This window comes from Pecten maximus, chromosome 13 (genome assembly GCF_902652985.1).
Source record: "Pecten maximus chromosome 13, xPecMax1.1, whole genome shotgun sequence".
Lineage (NCBI taxonomy): Eukaryota > Metazoa > Mollusca > Bivalvia > Pectinida > Pectinidae > Pecten > Pecten maximus.
The window spans coordinates 30,430,023-30,456,275 of NC_047027.1; the positions used below are offsets into that span (position 1 = coordinate 30,430,023).

Sequence of the window (26,253 nt, forward strand, 5' to 3'; positions counted from 1 at the left end):
ACACGGCGAACTGTCACACCGCTGCTGCAACGTCGTCAGAACGTTTGAAAGACACAACGAAATGTAAGCGCTTAATTGACACAGATTTTTTACTGTTGCAAACGGTAGCCTAACATTTTGTTTTCTCACTCGAAACTGTCAAACACGGATCAACACACGCGTTTTTAAAACGCCACAGACGTAGAGATCGAGTCCTTATTAACGGACAGAGATAGCCAGAACACTAAAAGGGTCATACAAACGTCTGTCAAGTTATTGGAGGACTATATAGCAGATTCTCATACCAGCACAAAATCTCTATAGAGAAAAAAAATGTAAAGGTATAATAAAACAGTTATCAAATGGGGTAATTCGGGCAATAATAATTTTGTCAGCCCCTCATCAACAACGGTTGCTTCGGAGCTGACAAAATTACTATCGCCCTCATTACCCATTTGCTAACTGTATTACTGGTTATTATAGTCGACTCCCCGACAACATTACTAGTTACTTACACTGTACAGTAACACTGGTTATTACAGTCGACTCCCCGACAACATTCCCAGTTACTTACACTGTACAGTGACACTAGTTATTATAGTCGACTCCCCGACAACATTCCCAGTTACTTACACTGTACAATAACACTAGTTCTTATAGTCGACTCCCCGACAACATTCCCAGTTACTTACACTGAACAGTAACACTGGTTATTACAGTCGACTCCCCGACAACATTCCCAGTTACTTACACTGTACAGTGACACTAGTTATTATAGTCGACTCCCCGACAACATTCCTAGTTACTTACACTGTACAGTAACACTGGTTATATAGTCGACTCCCCGACAACATTCCTAGTTACTGACACTGTACAGTAACACTGGTTATTATAGTCGACTCCCCGACAACATTCCCAGTTACTTACACTATACAGTAACACTGGTTATTATAGTCGACTCCCCGACAACATTCCCAGTTACTTACACTATACAGTAACACTAGTTATTATAGTCGACTCCCCGACAACATTCCCAGTTACTTACACTGTACAGTAACATTGTTATTATAGTCGACTCCCCGACAACATTCCTAGTTACTTACACTGTACAGTAACACTGGTTATTATAGTCGACTCCCCGACAACATTCCCAGTTACTTACACTGTACAGTAACACTAGTTATTTTAGTCGACTCCCAGACAACATTCCTAGTTACTTACACTGTACAGTAACACTAGTTATTATAGTCGACTCCCCGACAACATTCCTAGCAGTACACCTGTACGTCCCGTGTTCTGATCTGTCCAGTTGTCCCAGTGACAACACAGGTGAGACAGTAAAGTTGGTGTTGTCCGGTCGTGTCCAGACAAAGGTACAGCCAGGTCTACAGTCCGCTGTACAGGTGATGTCCGGTAACGTGTCCCCCTCTGTCCTGGTGTAGGTAGTGTCGGGTGGGGACAGAGCTATAGAGGTACCGGGGCCGTCTGTAAAGGGTTATTTTCGAATCAAACTCTACCACAATCAACAAACGTATGTATGTCAGGTTCTTCACATTAAAAAATATTACACATATATTTTCTGTTGGCGAACATTTTGTCCGGCTCCTAACATATATACATGTATACATATATATATTACATATTATCCACGTTTGACCCTTTTGACTATGAAAGTCAAAATCAACCGTTTTCACAATCTGTTTGGCCAAACACATTTTATATCAAATATCCTTGCAGAGCTTTTTTCAGCTTTTATACTATAATTATTCAGCAAAAATATTGGATAAAAACGGTTTATAAAGAAAAGAAATCAAAATGGTATATAATGCGTACGGCAATATAATTAAAGTTATTCTTAAAATGTCTGATCCTCTACGATACTCTACGATACGTACGCTGCAATATTTAGATTAACTGAAAAATAAATTGTGCCCCAAACAGCGAGAGCTCTATATTTAATATTTTTTATTCATTGTTTTACCAATATGAAACAGTTAGCATGTTACTTTCTTGTTAATGATTTATTTGTGAAAATGTATGACGTGTTTTTCTTATCAGTTATAGAATGTATATAACTCTATACATATTCAAAAACAATGTATTCTTATCGAATTATATTGAATGTTTTAATACTATGATATGTCATTATGTTATGCAATGACAATAAGAAGGTGCCACGGTTTATTAAACATACATGTATAACACCCACCTGCCACGTTGAGTGTATAGTCATCACTGTTCCAGTAGGTAGATTAGGTAGGTTATAGTTGGAACGTATACAGTACCACACAGATCCATGGTCTCCCGTCTGTGGCTGTATGATCCACCGGAACACTGTACCACGGGATACTCCAGACGTTACACAGGAACAGACATCCGGTGTACAGGGGACGGTGGGGCTGGCTTTGGTATTGTAACATTGGGCACGATATACTTGTACACTACCTACTGTAGTAGTGACGTCAGGACGGCGGTAAAACTGGACATAAAGGGCCTCCTCTGGTACATCACACGTCAGTGTAAACTCAGTCCCAGGGACAGCGTACTCAGACGACCCGGATAGACTTACAGGATCTGAAGACATATAGAATATCCAAATTGCTGAAATAAGACATTTTATTGTTCACCAATAAAATAATTTATTAAAGCAAAGTACATTTAATTTCTCTACAAATTATTTCCGGAATTTTTTGTACCGGTATTTTCCGGATTCTATAACTCCGGTTGAGTGGCATATTAGTCACTTCTGTCATGGCGACTTACTAGATGAGCGACATCAACGAGATCGGCAAATTCAATCCAAGTAATCGGTATTGTATACAGTGTGGTAAGGTAGTATCATTTCAATTTGTAATAGCTGATTAGCCTATATATCATTCTAGATATGTATTTTGGTTCAAAGACAAAGGATGTGGTCGAAACGAGTAAGAACATGTGTGCATATTCGGAATGGCATTTAAATGTCGTGGGTTGATGTTATGATTAATACACCACGGTTTAAAATGTGTCCTATACGGGGTCACGCCAAATTTCCAATATGCGAAAAGTGGTTTAGGCCTATTGATGATGTCATAGGCTACATGTAGGTTTCAGCACATCGGTTTTAGATTTAATCTGGAATATTGAAATAATCTTATCAAGTTTATTTAGAAGGGAAACATTTACACCGCACTCGTACATGTGTTGTACTGTTATATGAAATTAAACTAAATAAACAAAACTGTAACTTATTCATGGTCAGAATTATAACAAAACACTAATACTGTTCCAATTTCCTGATAATGTTTGCTAGAAAGGTTCGGTTAGCCAAGTAGAGCACGTGCCGTAAACAATAAACAACAACAAAACAGAATGCTCAAGTTCGAATTAATGCAGAAATCAAACACGCTAGATAAACTGATTCATCTCCTGGTCATTTAAGGGATTGTTATATTCTCTATACATATGTATATACTAATATGTGTCAAGTAGTAATAACGACAGTACAGACAAGTAAATTGTCGAATTTTCGAGGCAATCTGCCCCCTTATCAAGACACAAGTAAATTACATACGATCACATATAGACATAGTATATAATATATGATTTATATCAGATTCTAATATGGATATTTTTGAATTTCAACGAGGATTTAGATTCCATTTACCTATAACATGCCTAAGGAGCGTGGACGAAGGGCCTCGAGAGGCAATACAAGGTTGAGGAGAAGGTCAAGGCCACCTACCAGGGACGCTTTGCCTCGTGAACCGGAGGAGGTCCAACAGGAACCGGAAGACATACACCAGGAACCAGAAGAGGTCCCAGAGGAGGACCACCAGGGGCTAGAACAGGATTCAGCTAACTTTGGTATGAACCAATTATTAGATATCCCCCCACCACCAATGGTTCCCAGTGTCAGTGATCAGTTAGGGGATCATGTACATGCTTCTGTTAAGGAAAAAATTTGGAAAAATGAATATTTGGACCTAGGGGTACTATTAGATTTAGACCCTGAGCTAGGTATGAGACAAAATGTAGTATTCATTAATGGATCATTACAATTGAGGGTAGCCCAGGCAAAATCCAAGGTCAATAATATTGAAGAATGGACCAATGCATTTTTGATATACACTAGTATCTATTTGGTTAAATGGCCAGAAAGGGCCCAGGAGTTGATTAAGTATATGAGCACCGTGCGATTTGCTGCCAAAAACTTCAATGGCTTTGGGTGGAAAAATTATGATGTACAATTCAGACTACGCCAGGTTCGTAACCCACTAAGAACTTGGTCCAGCATTGATCATGAGTTGTGGCAAATGTTTGTGTCGGTTGCCTCTAGCACGGCTAGGTCTACTAGTAATACATCCAGTCCCGCACCTTCAAGCAAATGCTATGCTTTCAATTACGAGGGTGTTTGTCATCGTACACAGTGCTCTTACTCTCACACATGCATACGTTGCTCTGGGAATCACGCAGCAGTTAGATGTTGGGCTAGTAATAAGGCAGGTCCATCCCAGAACTTCCGTCCCCGTCAGAGCCATAATCCTCATATGTTACGGGGCGCCAACCAGAATAATTTTCGCTTTCGTTCCCCCGGCAGTTACCAAATGCGGCCCAGAACATTCAACCAGCAAAATATGGGAGTTAGGCAATTCCCCAATTAGGGTGTCCAATCTGGTACAGGCGCTTCACAATTTTCCAGACCAAGCTATAGCTGATGAATTAGCAGCAGGTTTTCATAATGGCTTTCGCTTGAATTATCTAGGCCCCAGACAGCATATCGAAACCCAAAATCTCAAGTCTGCTTTGGACAGTCCAGTTCAACTAGTACAAAAACTTGAGGAGGAAATAGAGTTAGGTAGAGTTGCGGGCCCTTACCCTAAGCTCCCCATTAGCAACCTTAGAATATCACCTTTGGGGCTAGTTCCTAAAAAAAGTGGTGACATGCGAATGATTACTCACTTGTCATACCCAGCAGGAAACAGTGTCAATGACTTTATAGATCAATCTAAAATATCAGTTAAGTACACTTCATTTGATAAGGCTTTGGAAATGGTGCAAAAACTAGGAAAAGGGGCTTTACTGGGTAAAAAAGATATAAAATCGGCATTTCGGTTACTCCCTATTCATCCTGGTGACTATTGTTTGTTAGGATACAAAGTTAGTGGGAATTATTACATAGACAAGTGTTTGCCATTTGGTTGTAGCATATCCTGTGCACTTTTCGAAAAATTTGCTTCTTTCCTAGAGTGGCATGTTTGTCAACAAGCTAAAACGTCAAATATTGAACATTATTTAGATGATTTTCTCCTGGGGTCTGTTGGTAATTCGGCTGAATGTGCTTGTTTAATGGATACTTTCGATAAGGTTTGTGCAAATTTGGGTGTCCCTATATCTGATGATAAAACTGAAGGTCCTACAACATGTCTAGTGTTTCTAGGTTTGGAAATAGACACAGTGGAAATGGTGGTTAGGGTTCCTTTAAAGAAAGTAGAAGAGCTGTGTTCCTTAATTACTCAAGTGCTTGGTAAGTCAAAAATTAAGTTGGCAGACCTACAGTCCTTTGCAGGTAAAGTTGCATTTTGTGCCAGGGCTATACCTAGTGCTCGTGCTTTCTGTAGACGGATATACGAATCCATGTCGGGTGTCAAAAAGGCGTACCATTACATTCGTCTCGGTGTAAACTTGAAGGAAGATCTTAGGACATTACACAAGTTTTTCCATTCTTTTAATGGTGTTTGTTATTTCCCAGATAAGGAATGGTTGTCAAACGTGAGTTGTGAGCTGTACACAGACAGTTCAGGCAACAGTGCATTAGGTTGTGGGGCACTCTTTCAGAAACAATGGTTGGTAGTGAAGTGGTCAGAATTTGACTTCTCGGCTGAGGTTTTTAGGGATATTACTTATCTTGAACTGATTCCAATATTTCTTGCTCTTCTTGTGTGGGGCCAGGAATTCCAGAACAAGAAAGTTATTTTTCATTGTGATAACATGGCCCTGGTGGAAATTTTAAATAAAAAATCTTCTCGATCCTGCAGAGTTATGTCCCTTATCAGACCCTTGCTATTAGAGTGTATGTACCATAATGTCCAGTTCAAAGCAATGCACGTACCAGGGGTTAGTAATGCTAAGGCAGATGCACTCTCTCGTTTGCAGTTTCAGCGTTTTCGGGAATTGGCCCAGGATTCATCCCAACAGGCTTGTGTCATTCCACAGGCGTTCTGGACAATTTTCATGCAGAATTCCACAGATTGATAGATAGTTCGGTAGCTGATAATACCAAGTCTACTTATAGAAACGCAAGATTATCCTTTGAGCAGTTCAGGTCACAAACAAAGCTCCCAGCAATTTGGCCTCCCCCTACTTCCCATATTGTTAATTTTATTCTATTTATGTTTAAGAAGGGAGTTGCTTATTCAACAGTCAGAACATACTTGGGTGGGATAAGCTTCTATGCTAAGACTCATTCTGGTACAGATCCAACTAACACATTTATTGTTCAAAAATTGTTAGAGGGGTTTAGACGAGAAAAATTTCGGCGGGATAGTCGTGCCCCTGTGTCAGTTGAAATGTTAGTTAAATTGCCAACAACTTTAATAAGGGTATGTAAATCAATATACGAGGCGAAGATGTTCACAGCAGCATATTTTCTGGCATTTTGGGGTTTATTGAGAGTAGGTGAGTTAACTGTCAATGGAAGAAATACAGACAGAGCTATACATATTCAGGATGTGCAGTTGTCACATGAAAAAATCATGCTTAGAATACGTTTTTCCAAGACTGATCAATCTGGCAACTCTGTGCAACTAGTTATAAGCAAGGCAAAAAACATAGCAGTATGCCCACTGCGTGCATTACAGGCTTATTTACAGGTTCGTCCCAAACTTGAAGGTCTTTTGTTTTGTCATTTGGATGCTGCACCATTAACACGATATCAATTTAGCTCTGTTTTCCGTAAGGCACTGGCTTTCAACAATGTTGATACAAACCACTACAAAACACATTCATTCAGGATAGGTGGTGCGTCACGTTGTGCTCAATTAGGAATGGATTCAGAGACTATAATGCAGGCTGGTAGATGGCGATCGTCATGTTTCACCAAATATGTAAGAACAAAAAGTATTGTTATGCCACAGTTGGCTTAAGTGTTGCACGGGTTATTCCATTCAGGGCACATAGCGGCATAAATGACAGTATATTTCAAGGGCAAATAACTCGTTAATAATCGCTATACACCATGTATTAGTTGACTGTCATTAATTACTGGCTAGCTTCTCTTGTATCAGGAATTATATAGTTTATAATATGGTCTCTTTGTCCTGTTAATCTTTTGTTCGATAGGTTTTGATAACAGATTTGTATATGGCTGCAATGTGAGGATAGTAGGATCTTCCATAATACGCAGAGCGGAGGAGCATGCCCTAAATAGGCCTGGGGGTACCATGTTAGCTATGGAACGAATTGGGATGAACATAGAGTGGGTAGGCATTGGCGGTTTAAAACTAGACCGGCTTATACAGGTAATAGTTGAAAATGTGCACTTGAAAGGTCAACCTGATATGCTAATCATTCACTGTGGGGGCAATAGCATTGGGCAAGGCAGTTCTGTATTGGAGCTGTGCTCCTTTGTTAAGGATATTCTTGTGGATCTGGCTAAATTTCTGCCCCATACAATATTGATTTGGTCTCAGATATTACCAAGATTTCATTGGGGGGAAGAAGCTGACATTTCTGCATCAAATCAAGTGAGAATACGGATGAACAGGGAGGCTGCTAGTTTTCTGTTACATAGGCTGGGGGGTGGATATATTAAGTACCCAGACCTGAAACTGGACAACGATTTGTATCTTGAAGATGGTGTTCACCTAAGTGAAGTTGGCAATGAATTATTCTTAAATACAATACAAGGGGCATTAGAACAGTTCTATTACTGGGGAGGGGGGGCATATCCCTAAACAACTTTCAATACAGGCATGGCTTTTGACGTGGACCTGCCACCCCCCTTTTTGGTGTGGCGGTGGTCACTGTAGCAGTTAAAGCTTAACCGCTACAGTTCCCTTTGGCGGAACCACGTCAAATCTGGATTATTTGACACTATCGATAGTGTCTTTTTGCAGTTATCACAGCTATTGATTTCTACTGGCACTTAGTGATGGTGCATAGTACTGGAACATTATCAATTTGTGTTTAAGAAATTACTATTTGCTTAGTGGCACTTATCGATAGTGCAATTAATTATTTGCTGGTTGGCACTTATCGATAGTGCAATCAACTATTGGCTTGTCGGCACTTATCGATAGTGCAGTTTATTATTTGCTGGTTGGCACTTATCGATAGTGCAGTTTATTATTTGCTGGTTGGCACTTATCGATAGTGCAGTTTATTTGCTGGTTGGCACTTATCGATAGTGCATTTAATTGATTGAAAAATTAATAGGCATTTATAGATAATGCTGTTTTCTTGATTATCAGACATATATTTGTGACAAATACATTTCAAGTAATTATCAATTTCTGATGAATTAATTAATAATAGTATGATCAATTAACAACTTTTCTGTTTCACTTAAGTCTCTGTGTATGATGGTTATCCTATACACTAATTTCAAATGTTGTATTGTTTGTATTATTAATGTTGTCGATTTTGCCAAGCACTCATCGATGAGGGCAAATCGAAAATAAAGCCATGACCTGAAATGTCTATTTGGTGTTCTAGTCTTTAATAAGACATTTTATTGTTCACCAATAAAATAATTTATTAAAGCAAAGTACATTTAATTTCTCTACAAATTATTTCCGGAATTTTTTGTACCGGTATTTTCCGGATTCTATAACTCCGGTTGAGTGGCATATTAGTCACTTCTGTCATGGCGACTTACTAGATGAGCGACATCCCACCCACCCAACCCTATATATTTAGGTCGTTATTTTGTCAGATACTGCTCTTGGTTTTGTTTTGTGTTTCAGAAATTGCCTGATTGATATTTCGGCTACATTACTTGGTGCATCAACATCTGGGCAACAGCATTGCATTCAGTTACGTGTAAATGACATTCCACATTGGAAACCTGAACAATCATTCGTAACTTACCAAGCTCAATTGTGGTAATTCCTGGTGCTTTGGGAAGGTATAGTAAGCAGACAATGTGAATTCATAGACTATTGGTATCTGCTAAAGTTTCTTCATGGTTAATTGGCTCGTTGGTGATCCTGAGCCCAATTTGTATTGTTTACAAGGTAAGGTATGTGTAACATGTTCAATATATCAGGACATTCGGAACCACGTCAAATCTGGATTATTTGACACTATCGATAGTGTCTTTTTGCAGTTATCACAGCTATTGATTTCTACTGGCACTTAGTGATGGTGCATAGTACTGGAACATTATCAATTTGTGTTTAAGAAATTACTATTTGCTTAGTGGCACTTATCGATAGTGCAATTAATTATTTGCTGGTTGGCACTTATCGATAGTGCAATCAACTATTGGCTTGTCGGCACTTATCGATAGTGCAGTTTATTATTTGCTGGTTGGCACTTATCGATAGTGCAGTTTATTATTTGCTGGTTGGCACTTATCGATAGTGCAGTTTATTTGCTGGTTGGCACTTATCGATAGTGCATTTAATTGATTGAAAAATTAATAGGCATTTATAGATAATGCTGTTTTCTTGATTATCAGACATATATTTGTGACAAATACATTTCAAGTAATTATCAATTTCTGATGAATTAATTAATAATAGTATGATCAATTAACAACTTTTCTGTTTCACTTAAGTCTCTGTGTATGATGGTTATCCTATACACTAATTTCAAATGTTGTATTGTTTGTATTATTAATGTTGTCGATTTTGCCAAGCACTCATCGATGAGGGCAAATCGAAAATAAAGCCATGACCTGAAATGTCTATTTGGTGTTCTAGTCTTTAATAATTGATGTTATATATGTAATATGCATGTACATTTATCTTCAAATGGGCATTCCTTCGTTAAAACGCCACATGTCATTAATGTATAAGATGAAAAAAAAATAGCTTACACACATATTCATGATAAACTGTGACGGAATAAATATCATGTTTGTTCAGAAAATCCGCGAAACTCTGTCTGTCACTCTACATCCGAACTAGAAAAGCTTCATTTAGATATCACGTGACACTATCAGTTCGGTATAAAAATCACCAAATCGGTAAAAACCACATGGCATATCTTAACCAAAGATGTAGGTGTACTGTTTTTGTTGTGATTATAAATTATAGCCAGTTTTACACAAATTACGTATGCTTAGGTAACATACATAGCAAGTTAATGAGTAAATATATATATATATATTACACCTAAACATTACATGTGTACAAAGTCGCATAAATATGAGCACCAAAGGGCGCAAAGTTGTTTACAAACGGAGGTACACGTACATGAATGTAAATGAAGGAAATGGCTAAAGATAAGACAAATACACAGTATATATATACAAGTGCAATCCATGATTGCGAAAGATCACCGCCGGCAGCAATCACACTATGTATTCATTTTTCTTGTATGTACTGTATAAGCATGTCATTTTGAAATTGTATGTCACATGATACGTTCCTAGACCTCTAATGGATGTATAAACCAACTAAGAAGGGTGTGGACTTACAAGCTTTTCAAAACTAACCCCCAAAATCTTTAAAGTGAGTTTTTTTGTCAAAGTCCACAAAATGGTAAAATGCCAAAATGCCAATTTTTTTCTGCATTATTTGCAACTGCATCAATCCTGGATACCTAATAAATGTATAAACCAAATTAGAAGGGTGATAGGTGTATACTTTTGGTCTTCCAAGCTTTCCAAAAGATTACTCCAAAAAGTTTAAAGTGAGTTTTTGTGCCAAAAAAGTTAAGTCCACAAAATGGAAAAATGCGAAAAAAATCCATTTCTTTCTGCATTATTTTGCCATAAAATCATTCCTAGACCTCTAATGAATGTATAAACAAATTAAGAAGGGCACGAGGTGTATACTTTTGGACTTACAAGCTTTCCAAAAACTTACTCCAAAAACTTTTAAGTTTTGGGGTGGGACGCCGACGCGGACTCCGGGGTGACAGCATTAGCTTCATTAGCAGAATTTCATGACGTACCTGTTGCGACAACAATCGCTTTATCATGCAGAACTTTCCAAACCCGATTTCCAACACGACTTGACTGACACGGCCTCCTTCACTCTCCTCCACCTTTCCAACTAGTTGACATTATTGATAAGATTTTCTCTATCTCCTGTCCTTATTTCCTCGTATTAATATTCGTTGGCGGCGATTAATTCTCTAGCTTCGGGTCGAAGTCACCTTTTCAAAAACTTTTATTTTCAAAAACTGTGGGCTATCTTCGGATTTAGAGTGTTGTATAACGTTAAAGTTTATAACTTTTAGTAGTTCAGAAAAATATAAGATTCCCGTTTACTTTCGTTTTTAATAGCATAGACTCATTTCACGACGGTCTTTGAGACTATGAAGTTGTGTCAACTCTCGTTCAAGAAAACGAAACTGATAGCACATCGATCTAATACATTGTAAAACTCAATACAGCTAAAAACAATCCAGTGATATTCTCCTACTGGAAATCAGTATATAAAGGAGGGTCGGTGAGTATTATCTTCCACACATGTCTGTGTTAACACACTACAACTATACATTATACCTATATCTATATTTACAGAATGTAGCGACGTACGGACTCGTGATTACGTATACCCGATCATGAGCACCACGTGATTTTTACAAACAGCAATCGAGGTAAGCAGTTTTTTGCAACCCGTTAACAAAAATCGATAAATCTTCCGTCGTTTGAATTGAACAATTTGATCTAAAGAGAAACAAAAGGCCCAATGGCATTAACGGTCATCTGACTCCATTGTACTATTGTAGTATACAAACTCAGTAGCAAGTAAAGTGACCCTGTAATGGTCATGGCGGCCATTGTTGATTTTAGACCGAGCAGAATATAAACAACACTTGGTCAGGACCATCTCAGGATCATTTCAGGTAAGCTAGAGCTGAATTATACTGGTGTAACCTGAGGTGTTTGAAATAGGTTCAGGAAAACCATGATTGTGCAACCATGATGCAAAATGGCCCCCGTGGCTGCCATGTCAAAGTTTTGACGAGGCCGACAAAAAAACCGCTTTAATGGCTCCCCTAAAGCACCATTTGTATGTTTAATGGCACCAGTGGAACTGGAGAAGAAGTTAAAAATATGTTTTTCAATATGGCTGCCAAGGCGGCCATGACGATAATCTTGGATTTCAGACCGATCCGAAAAATAACAACACATGGTCAGGACCATCTCAGGGTCATTTCAGGTAAGTTAGTGCTGTATCCCACTGTTGGAACTAGAGAAGAAGTCATGTTACAAAATGGCCGTTGTGGCTGTCATGTCAAAGTTTTTATGAGACCGAAAAATAACAACAATTTGTTGGCTCCCCTTCCTTAAAATCCTCACCAATTGTCAGTTCAATCGCACCAATGGAACTGGAGAAGAAGTTTAAAATGTGTTTTTCAAGATGGCGACCATGGTGGCCATCTTGTATTTCAGACCGATCCAACAAAAAAACAACACTTGTTTGCGATAATCTCGGGGCCATTTAATACAACATTCAGCTTAATCCTACTAGTGGAACTTGCGAAGAAGTTTGAAATGTGAAAAGTTTAAGGACGGCGCACGGCGGACGACGACAGACGAAGCAAGATGGTTAAAGGTCATCCTGACCCTTTGGATCAGATTACCTAAAAATGGGGGGAAATACAATTAGTCTGTTAAAAATCAGAAGGTAATTACCTATCCGCATTCATATGAGCTCAAACTAACCCGATAGCTGAGAGTGCGCGACTAGGAATCGTGAGTCAAGATGTCAACAAAAACAAAGCTCCATCACTGTCACATGCTTATTCATTTTCCTCCATATTTGACATTAACCACGATTAAACAAAAATCAATGTAAAGGACACGTATTGTAACTGTTCACTCCTACTGACCCACCATCCGGGGAAGGTTCAAGGACATGTATTGTAACTGTTCACTCCTAATGACCCACCATCCGGAGAAGGTTCAAGGACATGTATTGTAACTGTTCACTCCAGTTGACCCACCATCCGGAGAAGGTTCAAGGACATGTATTGTAACTGTTCACTCCAGTTGACCCACCATCCGGAGAAGGTTCAAGGACATGTATTGTAACTGTTCACTCCAGTTGACCCACCTTCCGGAGAAGGTTCAAGGACATATATTGTAACTGTTCACTCCTACTGACCCACCATCCGGAAAAGGTTCAAGGACATGTATTGTAACTGATCACTCCTACTGAACCACTATCCGGAGAAGGTTCAAGGACATATATTGTAACTGTTCACTCCTACTGACCCACCATCCGGAAAAGGTTCAAAGTCATGTATTGTAACTGTTCACTCCAGTTGACCCACCATCCGGAGAAGGTTCAAGGACATGTATTGTAACTGTTCACTCCAGTTGACCCACCTTCCGGAGAAGGTTCAAGGACATATATTGTAACTGTTCACTCCTACTGACCCACCATCCGGAAAAGGTTCAAGGACATGTATTGTAACTGTTCACTCCTACTGACCCACCATCCGGAGAAGGTTCAAGGACATGTATTGTAACTGTTCACTCCAGTTGACCCACCATCCGGAGAAGGTTCAAGGACATATATTGTAACTGTTCACTCCTACTGACCCACCATCCGGAAAAGGTTCAAGGACATGTATTGTAACTGTTCACTCCTACTGACCCACCATCCGGAAAAGGTTCAAGGACATGTATTGTAACTGTTCACAGCAACTGACCCACCATCCGGTGAAGGTTCAAGGACATGTATTGTAACTGTTCACTCCTACTGACCCACCATCCGGAGTAGTTTTAAAGACACGTATTGTAACTGTTCGCTCCTACTGACCCACCATCCGGGGAAGGTTCAAGGACATGTATTGTAACTGTTCACTCCTAATGACCCACCATCCGGAGAAGGTTCAAGGACATGTATTGTAACTGTTCACTCCAGTTGACCCACCATCCGGAGAAGGTTCAAGGACATGTATTGTAACTGTTCACTCCTACTGACCCACCATCCGAAAAAGGTTCAAGGACATGTATTGTAACTGTTCACTCCTACTGACCCACCATCCGGAGAAGGTTCAAGGACATATACTGTAACTGTTCACTCCTACTGACCCACCATCCGGAAAAGGTTCAAGGGCATGTATTGTAACTGTTCACTCCTACTGACCCACCATCCGGAGAAGGTTCAAGGGCATGTATTGTAACTGTTCACTCCTACTGACCCACCATCCGGAAAAGGTTCAAGGACATGTATTGTAACTGTTCACTCCTACTGACCCACCATCCAGAAAAGGTTCAAGGGCATGTATTGTAACTGTTCACTCCTACTGACCCACTATCCGGAAAAGGTTCAAGGGCATGTATTGTAACTGTTCACTCCTACTGACCCACTATCCGGAAAAGGTTCAAGGGCATGTATTGTAACTGTTCACTCCTACAGACCCACCATCCGGAGAAGGTCCAAGGACGTGTATTGTAACTGTTCACTCCTACTGACCCACCATCCGGAGTAGGTTCAAGGACATGTATTGTAACTGTTCACTCCTACTGACCCACCATCCGGAGAAGGTTCAAGGACATGTATTGTAACTGTTCACTCCTACTGACCCACCATCCGGAGAAGGTTCAAGGACATATACTGTAACTGTTCACTCCTACTGACCCACCATCCGGAAAAGGTTCAAGGGCATGTATTGTAACTGTTCACTCCAACTGACCCACCATCCGGAAAAGGTTCAAGGGCATGTATTGTAACTGTTCACTCCTACTGACCCACCATCCGGAAAAGGTTCAAGGACATGTATTGTAACTGTTCACTCCTACTGACCCACCATCCGGAAAAGGTTCAAGGGCATGTATTGTAACTGTTCACTCCTACTGACCCACTATCCTGAAAAGGTTCAAGGGCATGTATTGTAACTGTTCACTCCTACTGACCCACTATCCGGAAAAGGTTCAAGGGCATGTATTGTAACTGTTCACTCCTACTGACCCACCATCCGGAGAAGGTTCAAGGACATGTATTGTAACTGTTCACTCCTACTGACCCACCATCCGGAGTAGGTTCAAGGACATGTATTGTAACTGTTCACTCCTACTGACCCACCATCCGGAGAAGGTTCAAGGACATGTATTGTAACTGTTCACTCCTACTGACCCACCATCCGAAAAAGGTTCAAGGACATGTATTGTAACTGTTCACTCCTACTGACCCACCATCCGGAGAAGGTTCAAGGACATATACTGTAACTGTTCACTCCTACTGACCCTCCATCCGGAAAAGGTTCAAGGGCATGTATTGTAACTGTTCACTCCAACTGACCCACCATCCGGAGAAGGTTCAAGGGCATGTATTGTAACTGTTCACTCCTACTGACCCACCATCCGGAAAAGGTTCAAGGACATGTATTGTAACTGTTCACTCCTACTGACCCACCATCCGGAAAAGGTTCAAGGGCATGTATTGTAACTGTTCACTCCTACTGACCCACTATCCGGAAAAGGTTCAAGGGCATGTATTGTAACTGTTCACTCCTACTGACCCACTATCCGGAAAAGGTTCAAGGGCATGTATTGTAACTGTTCACTCCTACAGACCCACCATCCGGAGAAGGTTCAAGGACGTGTATTGTAACTGTTCACTCCTACTGACCCACCATCCGGAGTAGGTTCAAGGACATGTATTGTAACTGTTCACTCCTACTGACCCACCATCCGGAGTAGGTTCAAGGACATGTATTGTAACTGATCACTCCTACTGACCCACTATCCGGAGCAGGTTCAAGGACATGTATTGTAACTGTTCACTCCTACTGACCCACCATCCGGAGTAGGTTCAAGGACATGTATTGTTACTGTTCACTCCAGCTGACCCATCATCCGGAGAAGGTTCAAGGACATGTATTGTAACTGTTCACTCCTGCTGACCAACCATCCGGAGAAGGTTCAAGGACATGTATTGTAACTGTTCACTCCTGCTGACCAACCATCCGGAGTAGGTTCAAGGACATGTATTGTAACTGTTCACTCCTACTGACCCACCATCCGGAGAAGGTTCAAGAACATATGTTGTAACTATTCACTCCTGCTGACCCACCTTCCGGAGTAGGTTCAAGGACATATGTTGTAACTGTTCACTCCTACTGACCCACCATCCGGAGAAGGTTCAAGGACATATATTGTAACTGTTCACTCCTACTGACCCACTATCTGGAGAAGGTTCAATGACATGTATTGTAACTGTTCACTCCTACTGACCCACCATCCGGGGAAGGTTCAAGGACATATATTGTAACTGTTCACTCCTACTGACCCACCATCCGGAAAAGGTTCAAGGACATGTATTGTAACTGTTCACTCCTACTGACCCACCATCCGGAAAAGGTTCAAGGACATGTATTGTAACTGTTCACAGCAACTCACCCACCATCCGGTGAAGGTTCAAGGACGTGTATTGTAACTGTTCACTCTTACTGACCCACCATCCGGAGCAAGTTCAAGGACGTGTATTGTAACTGTTCACTCCTACTGACCCACCATCCGGGGAAGGTTCAAGGACATGTATTGTAACTGTTCACTCCTAATGACCCACCATCCGGAGAAGGTTCAAGGACATGTATTGTAACTGTTCACTCCAGTTGACCCACCATCCGGAGAAGGTTCAAGGATATGCATTGTAACTGTTCACTCCTACTGACCCACCATCCGGAAAAGGTTCAAGGACATGTATTGTAACTGTTCACTCCTACTGACCCACCATCCGGAGAAGGTTCAAGGACATATACTGTAACTGTTCACTCCTACTGACCCACCATCCGGAAAAGGTTCAAGGGCATGTATTGTAACTGTTCACTCCTACTGACCCACCATCCGGAGAAGGTTCAAGGGCATGTATTGTAACTGTTCACTCCTACTGACCCACCATCCGGAAAAGGTTCAAGGACATGTATTGTAACTGTTCGCTCCTACTGACCCACCATCCGGAAAAGGTTCAAGGACATGTATTGTAACTGTTCACAGCAACTCACCCACCATCCGGTGAAGGTTCAAGGACATGTATTGTAACTGTTCACTCTTACTGACCCACCATCCGGAGCAAGTTCAAGGACGTGTATTGTAACTGTTCACTCCTACTGACCCACCATCCGGGGAAGGTTCAAGGACATGTATTGTAACTGTTCACTCCTAATGACCCACCATCCGGAGAAGGTTCAAGGACATGTATTGTAACTGTTCACTCCAGTTGACCCACCATCCGGAGAAGGTTCAAGGATATGCATTGTAACTGTTCACTCCTACTGACCCACCATCCGAAAAAGGTTCAAGGACATGTATTGTAACTGTTCACTCCTACTGACCCACCATCCGGAGAAGGTTCAAGGACATGTATTGTAACTGTTCACTCCTACTGACCCACCATCCGGAAAAGGTTCAAGGACATGTATTGTAACTGTTCACTCCTACTGACCCACCATCCGGAAAAGGTTCAAGGGCATGTATTGTAACTGTTCACTCCTACTGACCCACTATCCGGAAAAGGTTCAAGGGCATGTATTGTAACTGTTCACTCCTACTGACCCACTATCCGGAAAAGGTTCAAGGGCATGTATTGTAACTGTTCACTCCTACTGACCCACCATCCGGAGAAGGTTCAAGGACGTGTATTGTAACTGTTCACTCCTACTGACCCACCATCCGGAGTAGGTTCAAGGACATGTATTGTAACTGTTCACTCCTACTGACCCACCATCCGAAAAAGGTTCAAGGACATGTATTGTAACTGTTCACTCCTACTGACCCACCATCCGGAGAAGGTTCAAGGACATATACTGTAACTGTTCACTCCTACTGACCCACCATCCGGAAAAGGTTCAAGGGCATGTATTGTAACTGTTCACTCCAACTGACCCACCATCCGGAGAAGGTTCAAGGGCATGTATTGTAACTGTTCACTCCTACTGACCCACTATCCGGAAAAGGTTCAAGGGCATGTATTGTAACTGTTCACTCCTACTGACCCACTATCCGGAAAAGGTTCAAGGGCATGTATTGTAACTGTTCACTCCTACAGACCCACCATCCGGAGAAGGTTCAAGGACGTGTATTGTAACTGTTCACTCCTACTGACCCACCATCCGGGGAAGGTTCAAGGACATGTATTGTAACTGTTCACTCCTACTGACCCACCATCCGGAGTAGGTTCAAGGACATGTATTGTAACTGTTCACTCCTACTGACCCACCGTCCGGAGCAGGTTCAAGGACATGTATTGTAACTGTTCACTCCTACTGACCCACCATCCGGAGTAGGTTCAAGGACATGTATTGTTACTGTTCACTCCAGCTGACCCATCATCCGGAGAAGGTTCAAGGACATGTATTGTAACTGTTCACTCCTGCTGACCAACCATCCGGAGAAGGTTCAAGGACATGTATTGTAACTGTTCACTCCTGCTGACCAACCATCCGGAGTAGGTTCAAGGACATGTATTGTAACTGTTCACTCCTACTGACCCACCATCCGGAGAAGGTTCAAGAACATATGTTGTAACTGTTCACTCCTGCTGACCAACCATCCGGAGTAGGTTCAAGGACATATGTTGTAACTGTTCACTCCTACTGACCCACCATCCGGAGAAGGTTCAAGGACATATATTGTAACTGTTCACTCCTACTGACCCACTATCCGGAGAAGGTTCAAGAACATGTATTGTAACTGTTCACTCCTACTGACCCACCATCCGGGGAAGGTTCAAGGACATATATTGTAACTGTTCACTCCTACTGACCCACCATCCGGAAAAGGTTCAAGGACATGTATTGTAACTGTTCACTCCTACTGACCCACCATCCGGAAAAGGTTCAAGGACATGTATTGTAACTGTTCACAGCAACTCACCCACCATCCGGTGAAGGTTCAAGGACATGTATTGTAACTGTTCACTCTTACTGACCCACCATCCGGAGCAAGTTCAAGGACGTGTATTGTAACTGTTCACTCCTACTGACCCACCATCCGGGGAAGGTTCAAGGACATGTATTGTAACTGTTCACTCCTAATGACCCACCATCCGGAGAAGGTTCAAGGACATGTATTGTAACTGTTCACTCCAGTTGACCCACCATCCGGAGAAGGTTCAAGGATATGCATTGTAACTGTTCACTCCTACTGACCCACCATCCGAAAAGGTTCAAGGACATGTATTGTAACTGTTCACTCCTACTGACCCACCATCCGGAGAAGGTTCAAGGACATATACTGTAACTGTTCACTCCTACTGACCCACCATCCGGAAAAGGTTCAAGGGCATGTATTGTAACTGTTCACTCCTACTGACCCACCATCCGGAGAAGGTTCAAGGGCATGTATTGTAACTGTTCACTCCTACTGACCCACCATCCGGAAAAGGTTCAAGGACATGTATTGTAACTGTTCACTCCTACTGACCCACCATCCGGAAAAGGTTCAAGGACATGTATTGTAACTGTTCACAGCAACTCACCCACCATCCGGTGAAGGTTTCAAGGACATGTATTGTAACTGTTCACTCTTACTGACCCACCATCCGGAGCAAGTTCAAGGACGTGTATTGTAACTGTTCACTCCTACTGACCCACCATCCGGGGAAGGTTCAAGGACATGTATTGTAACTGTTCACTCCTACTGACCCACCATCCGGAGAAGGTTCAAGGACATGTATTGTAACTGTTCACTCCAGTTGACCCACCATCCGGAGAAGGTTCAAGGATATGCATTGTAACTGTTCACTCCTACTGACCCACCATCCGAAAAAGGTTCAAGGACATGTATTGTAACTGTTCACTCCTACTGACCCACCATCCGGAGAAGGTTCAAGGACATATACTGTAACTGTTCACTCCTACTGACCCACCATCCGGAAAGGTTCAAGGGCATGTATTGTAACTGTTCACTCCTACTGACCCACCATCCGGAGAAGGTTCAAGGGCATGTATTGTAACTGTTCACTCCTACTGACCCACCATCCGGAAAAGGTTCAAGGACATGTATTGTAACTGTTCACTCCTACTGACCCACCATCCGGAAAAGGTTCAAGGGCATGTATTGTAACTGTTCACTCCTACTGACCCACTATCCGGAAAAGGTTCAAGGGCATGTATTGTAACTGTTCACTCCTACTGACCCACTATCCGGAAAAGGTTCAAGGGCATGTATTGTAACTGTTCACTCCTACTGACCCACCATCCGGAGAAGGTTCAAGGACGTGTATTGTAACTGTTCACTCCTACTGACCCACCATCCGGAGTAGGTTCAAGGACATGTATTGTAACTGTTCACTCCTATTGACCCACCATCCGGAGTAGGTTCAAGGACATGTATTGTAACTGATCACTCCTACTGACCCACTATCCGGAGCAGGTTCAAGGACATGTATTGTAACTGTTCACTCCTACTGACCCACCATCCGGTGTAGGTTCAAGGACATGTATTGTTACTGTTCACTCCAGCTGACCCATCATCCGGAGAAGGCTCAAGGACATGTATTGTAACTGTTCACTCCTGCTGACCAACCATCCGGAGAAGGTTCAAGGACATGTATTGTAACTGTTCACTCCTGCTGACCAACCATCCGGAGTAGGTTCAAGGACATATATTGTAACTGTTCACTCCTACTGTCCCACCATCCGGAAAAGGTTCAAGGACATATATTGTAACTGTTCACTCCTACTGACCCACCATCCGGAAAAGGTTCAAGGACATATGTTGTAACTGTTCACTCCTACTGACCCACCATCCGGAGAAGGTTCAAGGACATATATTGTAACTGTTCACTCCTACTGACCCACTATCCTGAGAAGGTTCAAGGACATATGTTGTAACTGTTCACTCCTACTGACCCACCATCCGGGGAAGGTTCAAGGACATATATTGTAACTGTTCACTCCTGCTGACCCACCATCCGGAGTAGGTTCAAGGACATGTATCGAAACTATAAACGATGGAAAGACCTGGCTGATGATGAAATGGCACGAGCAAACATTTGAGTTAAAATGCAACACCACGTTTATTTTAGAGACAAGATTGCCTGTCGCGACTAAACTCATCAGCACACTCAAATGATTAAAGTCTTAATGCCCTTATGAAACAATGTGTAAATAAAGTTTCTGGCAGTGTTATATAGTGTGTTGGACCAATTCGATATTACATATTATATGTTGCACAGCACTAAAATTGTACCTAACAGTTACATGATGGTAGAGTATTTTGATTTATCTATGTATCTACTTATGTAGGTATTGATTTGTGTATTTGCATATTTACCATACTTTTTGTTTTGTTCTTTTAAATGACATTTGTTTACATTTTTAAAAATGATATCACTAATCACATTAGTCAACTCTATCATCATAACCACCTCGGAAAATGTTGCTATTTTTAGATATATTGTCTCTGTTTGGTTTAACGATGTTTGTTTGTTTGATAAATGACCAAATCAGAGTGTTTCCGTGAAGACCTTCCTGATACAATTATAATAACAAGAGTCCATTTCCTATTGTCCTTCAACAGCTCGTTATGCCACTTGAAACACGGCTGTACGAACGGAGTTGAGTCAGTATATTTACCGTATTTGTCACTTCAGAGTTACATTTGGTAATTGATATATGACTTCGCGCAATTGTCTCAATAGAGAAACATAAAGTATGACAATGTCGAATGTCATCTTTCCGATAAAGAAATAAGAGGTTTTGATTAAATCTTCATCAATATTAATTATATGACAAACAATCGTACAGTCATGACGATGCTAAATGCAATTTATCAAACGTGTTCCATGCGTTTTGCCCTACAGCGGTATCATTAACTATGCTGTACCTCCTGATGAAATTAGTAAAGTCGTGATACTAATGACATATGTTACATGCACCTGTAGCATGGTCATATTTAAAGGGACATTCCTCGCTAAAATGAGTTCATGCTATAAAAACAAAAGTAAACGGGAAAGGTTATAAACTTTACCGTCAAACAACACTCGATGTTCGATGATGACCAAAAATTCTTAAAGATAAAAGTTTTTGAAAATTTCCCTCGACCTGAAGTTCGAAATCAATGACCGACGATGACTATCAAATACGAGCATGCCGGGAACTAGCTGGAAAGAATAATGAAATCGAATGAGGCCGAGTCGGTTGAGTTGAACGAGGAATTTGCATTGCTTCTGGGAAGTTTTTCTGGATACTCACAGACATCAAAACTAAATATTACCTCATCAAACCACAATAAAGTCTCTGTATTTGTCTTATGTCGGTACTAAATCTTTAGCCGATACGTTTTGTTTGTAAACACATTGATGCGTAATACTAATATCAAAGTTGTTTTCATATTCGTAACTCATTTACCAGCATTACATGTAACCATAACATAAGTAATTGAGGCAAAATATCTATAATTGGGGTTTATCATCACAACAAAAATGACACATCTACATCACTCGATACATGCTGTGATATGTTTACGGGTGTCAGTGTTGTCAAATGATGGAATTTGATGTCCGAGTCGTCAGGGGTACATCAGTGTAGAAGGTGTGGTGGAATTGTATGTCCAAGTGGTCAGTGGTACATCAGTGTAGAAGGTTTGGTCGAATTTGATGTCCGAGTGGTCAGTGGTACATCAGAGTAGAAGGTTTGGTGGAATTTGATGTCCGAGTGGCCAGTGGTACATCAGTGTAAAAGGTTTGGTGGAATTTAATGTCCGTGGGGTCAGGGGTACATCAGTGTAGAAGGATTGGTGGACTTTGCTGTCCGAGTGGTCAGTGGTATATCAATATAGAAAGTTTGGTGGAATTTGATGTCCGTGGGGTCAGAGTACATCAGTGTAGAAGATTTGGTGGAATTTGATGTCCGAGTGGTCAGTGGTACATCAGTGTAGAAGGTTTGTTGGAATTTGATGTCCGAGTGGTCAGTGGTACATCAGTGTAGAAGGTTTGTTGGAATTTGATGTCCGAGTGGTCAGTGGTACATCAATGTAGAAGGTTTGGTGGAATTTGATGTCCGAGTGGTCAGTGGTACATCAGTGTAGAAGGTTTGTTGGAATTTGATGTCCGAGTGGTCAGTGGTACATCAATGTAGAAGGTTTGATGGAATTTAATGTCTGAGTGGTCAGTGGTACATCGGTGTAGAAGGTTTGATGGAATTTGATGTCCGAGTGGTCAGTGGTACATCAGTGTAAAAGGTTTGGTGGAATTTGATGTCTGAGTGGTCAGTGTTACATCAGAGTAGGTTTGGTGGAATTTGATGTCCGAGTGGTCAGTGTTACATCAGTGTAGAAGATTTGATTGAATTTGATGTCTGAGTGGTCAGTGGTACATCAGTGTAGAAGCTTTGGTGCAATTTGATGTCCGAGGGGTCAGCGGTACACCAGTGTAGAAGGTTTGGTGGAATTTGATGTCCGAGTGGTCAGTGGTACACCAGTGTAGAAGGTTTGGTGGAATTTGATGTCCGAGTGGTCAGTGGTACACCCGTGTAGAAGGTTTGGAGGAATTTGATGTCTGAGTGGTCAGCGGTACACCAGTGTAGAAGGTTTGGTGGAATTTGATGTCCGAGTGGTCAGTGGTACACCAGTGTAGAAGGTTTGGTGGAATTTGATGTCCGAGTGGTCAGTGGTACACCCGTGTAGAAAGTTTGGTGGAAATTGATGTCTGAGTGGTCAGTGGTACATCAGTGTAAAAGGTTTGGTGGACTTTGATGTCCGAGTGGTCAGTGGTACATCAGTGTATAAGGTTTGGTGGAATTTGATGTCCGAGTGGTCAGTGGTACATCAGTGTAGAAGGTTTGGTGGGATTTGATGTCCAAGTGGTCAGTGGTACATCAGCGTAGAAGGTTTGATGGAATTTGATGTCTGAGTGGTCAGTGGTACATCAGTATATAAGGTTTGATGGAATTTGATGTCCGAGTGGTCAGTGGTACATCAGCGTAGAAGGTTTGATGGAATTTGATGTCCGAGTGGTCAGTGGTACATCAGTGTAGAAGGTTTGATGGAATTTGATGTCCGAGTGGTCAGTGGTACATCAGCGTAGAAGGTTTGATGGAATTTGATGTCCGAATGGTCAGTGGTACACCCGTGTAGAAGGTTTGGTGGAATTTGATGTCTGAGTGGTCAGTGGTACATCAGTTTAGAATTTTTGGTGGAATTTGATGTCCAAGTGGTCAGTGGTACATCAGTATATAAGGTTTGGTGGAATTTGATGTCCGAGTGGTCAGTGGTACATCAGTTTATAATTTTTGGTGGAATTTGATGTCCAAGTGGTCAGTGGTACATCAGTGTATAAGGTTTGGTGGAATTTGATGTCTGAGTGGTCAGTGGTACATCAGTGTAGAAGGTTTGGTGGAATTTGATGCCTGAGTGGTCAGTGGTACATGTTAAACTCCAAAATTTACCTGACTACACAGATGGGCTTGACCTAAATGTTAGACTCACTCTTAATAAGATATTTCAAATATTCATATCTTATAAGTTTGTACAAGTGTCACTTTTTACACTGTTTTTAAAATTCTTTGATTCTTTATCTTGTCATCGGGGCACTGATTTATATTGAGTTCAGACTTAAACTATACGTTGTATCATATTTCGAAATGATATGACTTTATGGATGAGATATATTAGCGTCACGGACAAACGCTGCATGCGTTTTCTATTTAAACATGACTCTGAACAACACTTAAGTATGTGGGTTACACTTATTAAACACTGTTAGATTGTAGTTGCATCAAATAAAGTAAGATAGTTAACAAAGATAAATGCATCTTTCATTGTCTAAAGCATGTATAGTACTATGATACGTGTTAGATCGAAGTGTAATACACGTATCTCATTGTATCTGTAATATCGGGCGGGTTCCGATGGTTAGCTTGGTAGGGTTACTTGTGTTTTTCCTAAAAGAGTCTGTTTGTCCACATAGTTGAGTAAATCTCGAATCTAACCAGGTGGTGTTGTTTATCAAGCAATATTTACCATTGTATGGCACTGCCACTATATAACCCTACCAATTCAGTTGCGAGTTCACCAGCTTATGAACTGCCAACTGAAATTTGAATTTGAAAATTTAAAAAAAAATCAAAAAAAAATCGCACGACAATTAAAAAATCGCAGATGTTAAATATAAGCATTGGACGGCTTTCAGTTGGCATTCAGCCGTTCAATGCTTAAATATACCTAAAATGCCATTACATAGTCTCTGCTTATTTACATTACTCTGTCAAAGATTAAATACATGATATAAAATATCTGTAGGATAAGTTAATTAACGGTAGAGAGGTAAGGAAATAGTAGATACGTACCTGAAGACGATGCGACTGTCAGAAGTAGTAAGATAATCCAGAGAAATGTTGTGTCACTTTGGGATACAAATAATAGTTTTTTCTGTTGGTACATATTGGACGTATATCTGTATATGAATGTTAACTTCCTGCTTGTTTTGGTGTTATATAAAGCTATAAATAGCAATACATCTCGTAACGTATCATAACAAAATAATGATACAATTAGAACACGTTCATGTATAATCTCTTAGCCAAGGGTGAAAGTTCATCTTCATGTTTTGTTTGTATGTATGTATGTATGTATGTATGTATATGTATGTATGTATGTATTATATAAGTAATATATCATTGGATTACGTCCTTCACACTCAGTTTTCCTACTTTCTTCTCAGTTATAGTTGCTTTAATGTGATGTTTTGGACTAGATATCACGAGTGACAAGCATGCGAAGTAACAGCGAGTTATTATATTTGTACAGCTATCAAACATCAGTAGCTGCAATCATGTATCCAATAAACGGAATTCTTAATCTTCAGGAACGTAAAAGGGCACTCATAATAATCCGATATGACAATATTACGATTAAAGTGTATGTCAACTCTATTCTTGTAAAAGCAGCAAAAGATATTAAAACAAAGAACAGAATACCAAAACTATGGAATATCACTAGCTTTTCACTCAGAGAGTAATATATATATATATATACAAAAATGTATATATATTTACCTAGCCACAGTTGGAAGGATATGCAGGTGATCGCCATTGATCACTGTCCTACCTGGAATGAAACGAAACGTTGTTCCATAGAAAGATACTGGATTACCAATCTCCAAACCTGCTACCCTCGGGGTATGAACGAACGTTAAAGACGTCTTCTGGATGTACTCT

The 26,253-nt window shown here is 40.8% G+C and overlaps 2 protein-coding genes across 2 annotated transcripts in view; one reads left to right on the forward strand and one right to left on the reverse strand.

The window, feature by feature from the left end:
• LOC117341426 overlaps positions 1-25,478 on the reverse strand; it is a 61,294-nt gene extending 35,816 nt beyond the window's left edge. The window contains exon 1 of the mRNA XM_033903273.1: positions 25,384-25,478. Coding sequence (XP_033759164.1) covers positions 25,384-25,477 — 94 coding nt within the window. The 5' untranslated portion in view covers position 25,478. The remainder of the gene's footprint in view (positions 1-25,383) is intronic.
• LOC117341428 lies at positions 5,195-9,869 on the forward strand (the record flags this gene model as incomplete). The annotated part of the gene is given in 1 exon segment (XM_033903277.1): positions 5,195-9,869. A coding segment is annotated over 1 exon segment (906 nt). The 3' UTR covers positions 6,214-9,869.
• Positions 25,479-26,253: the final 775 nt, after the last annotated feature.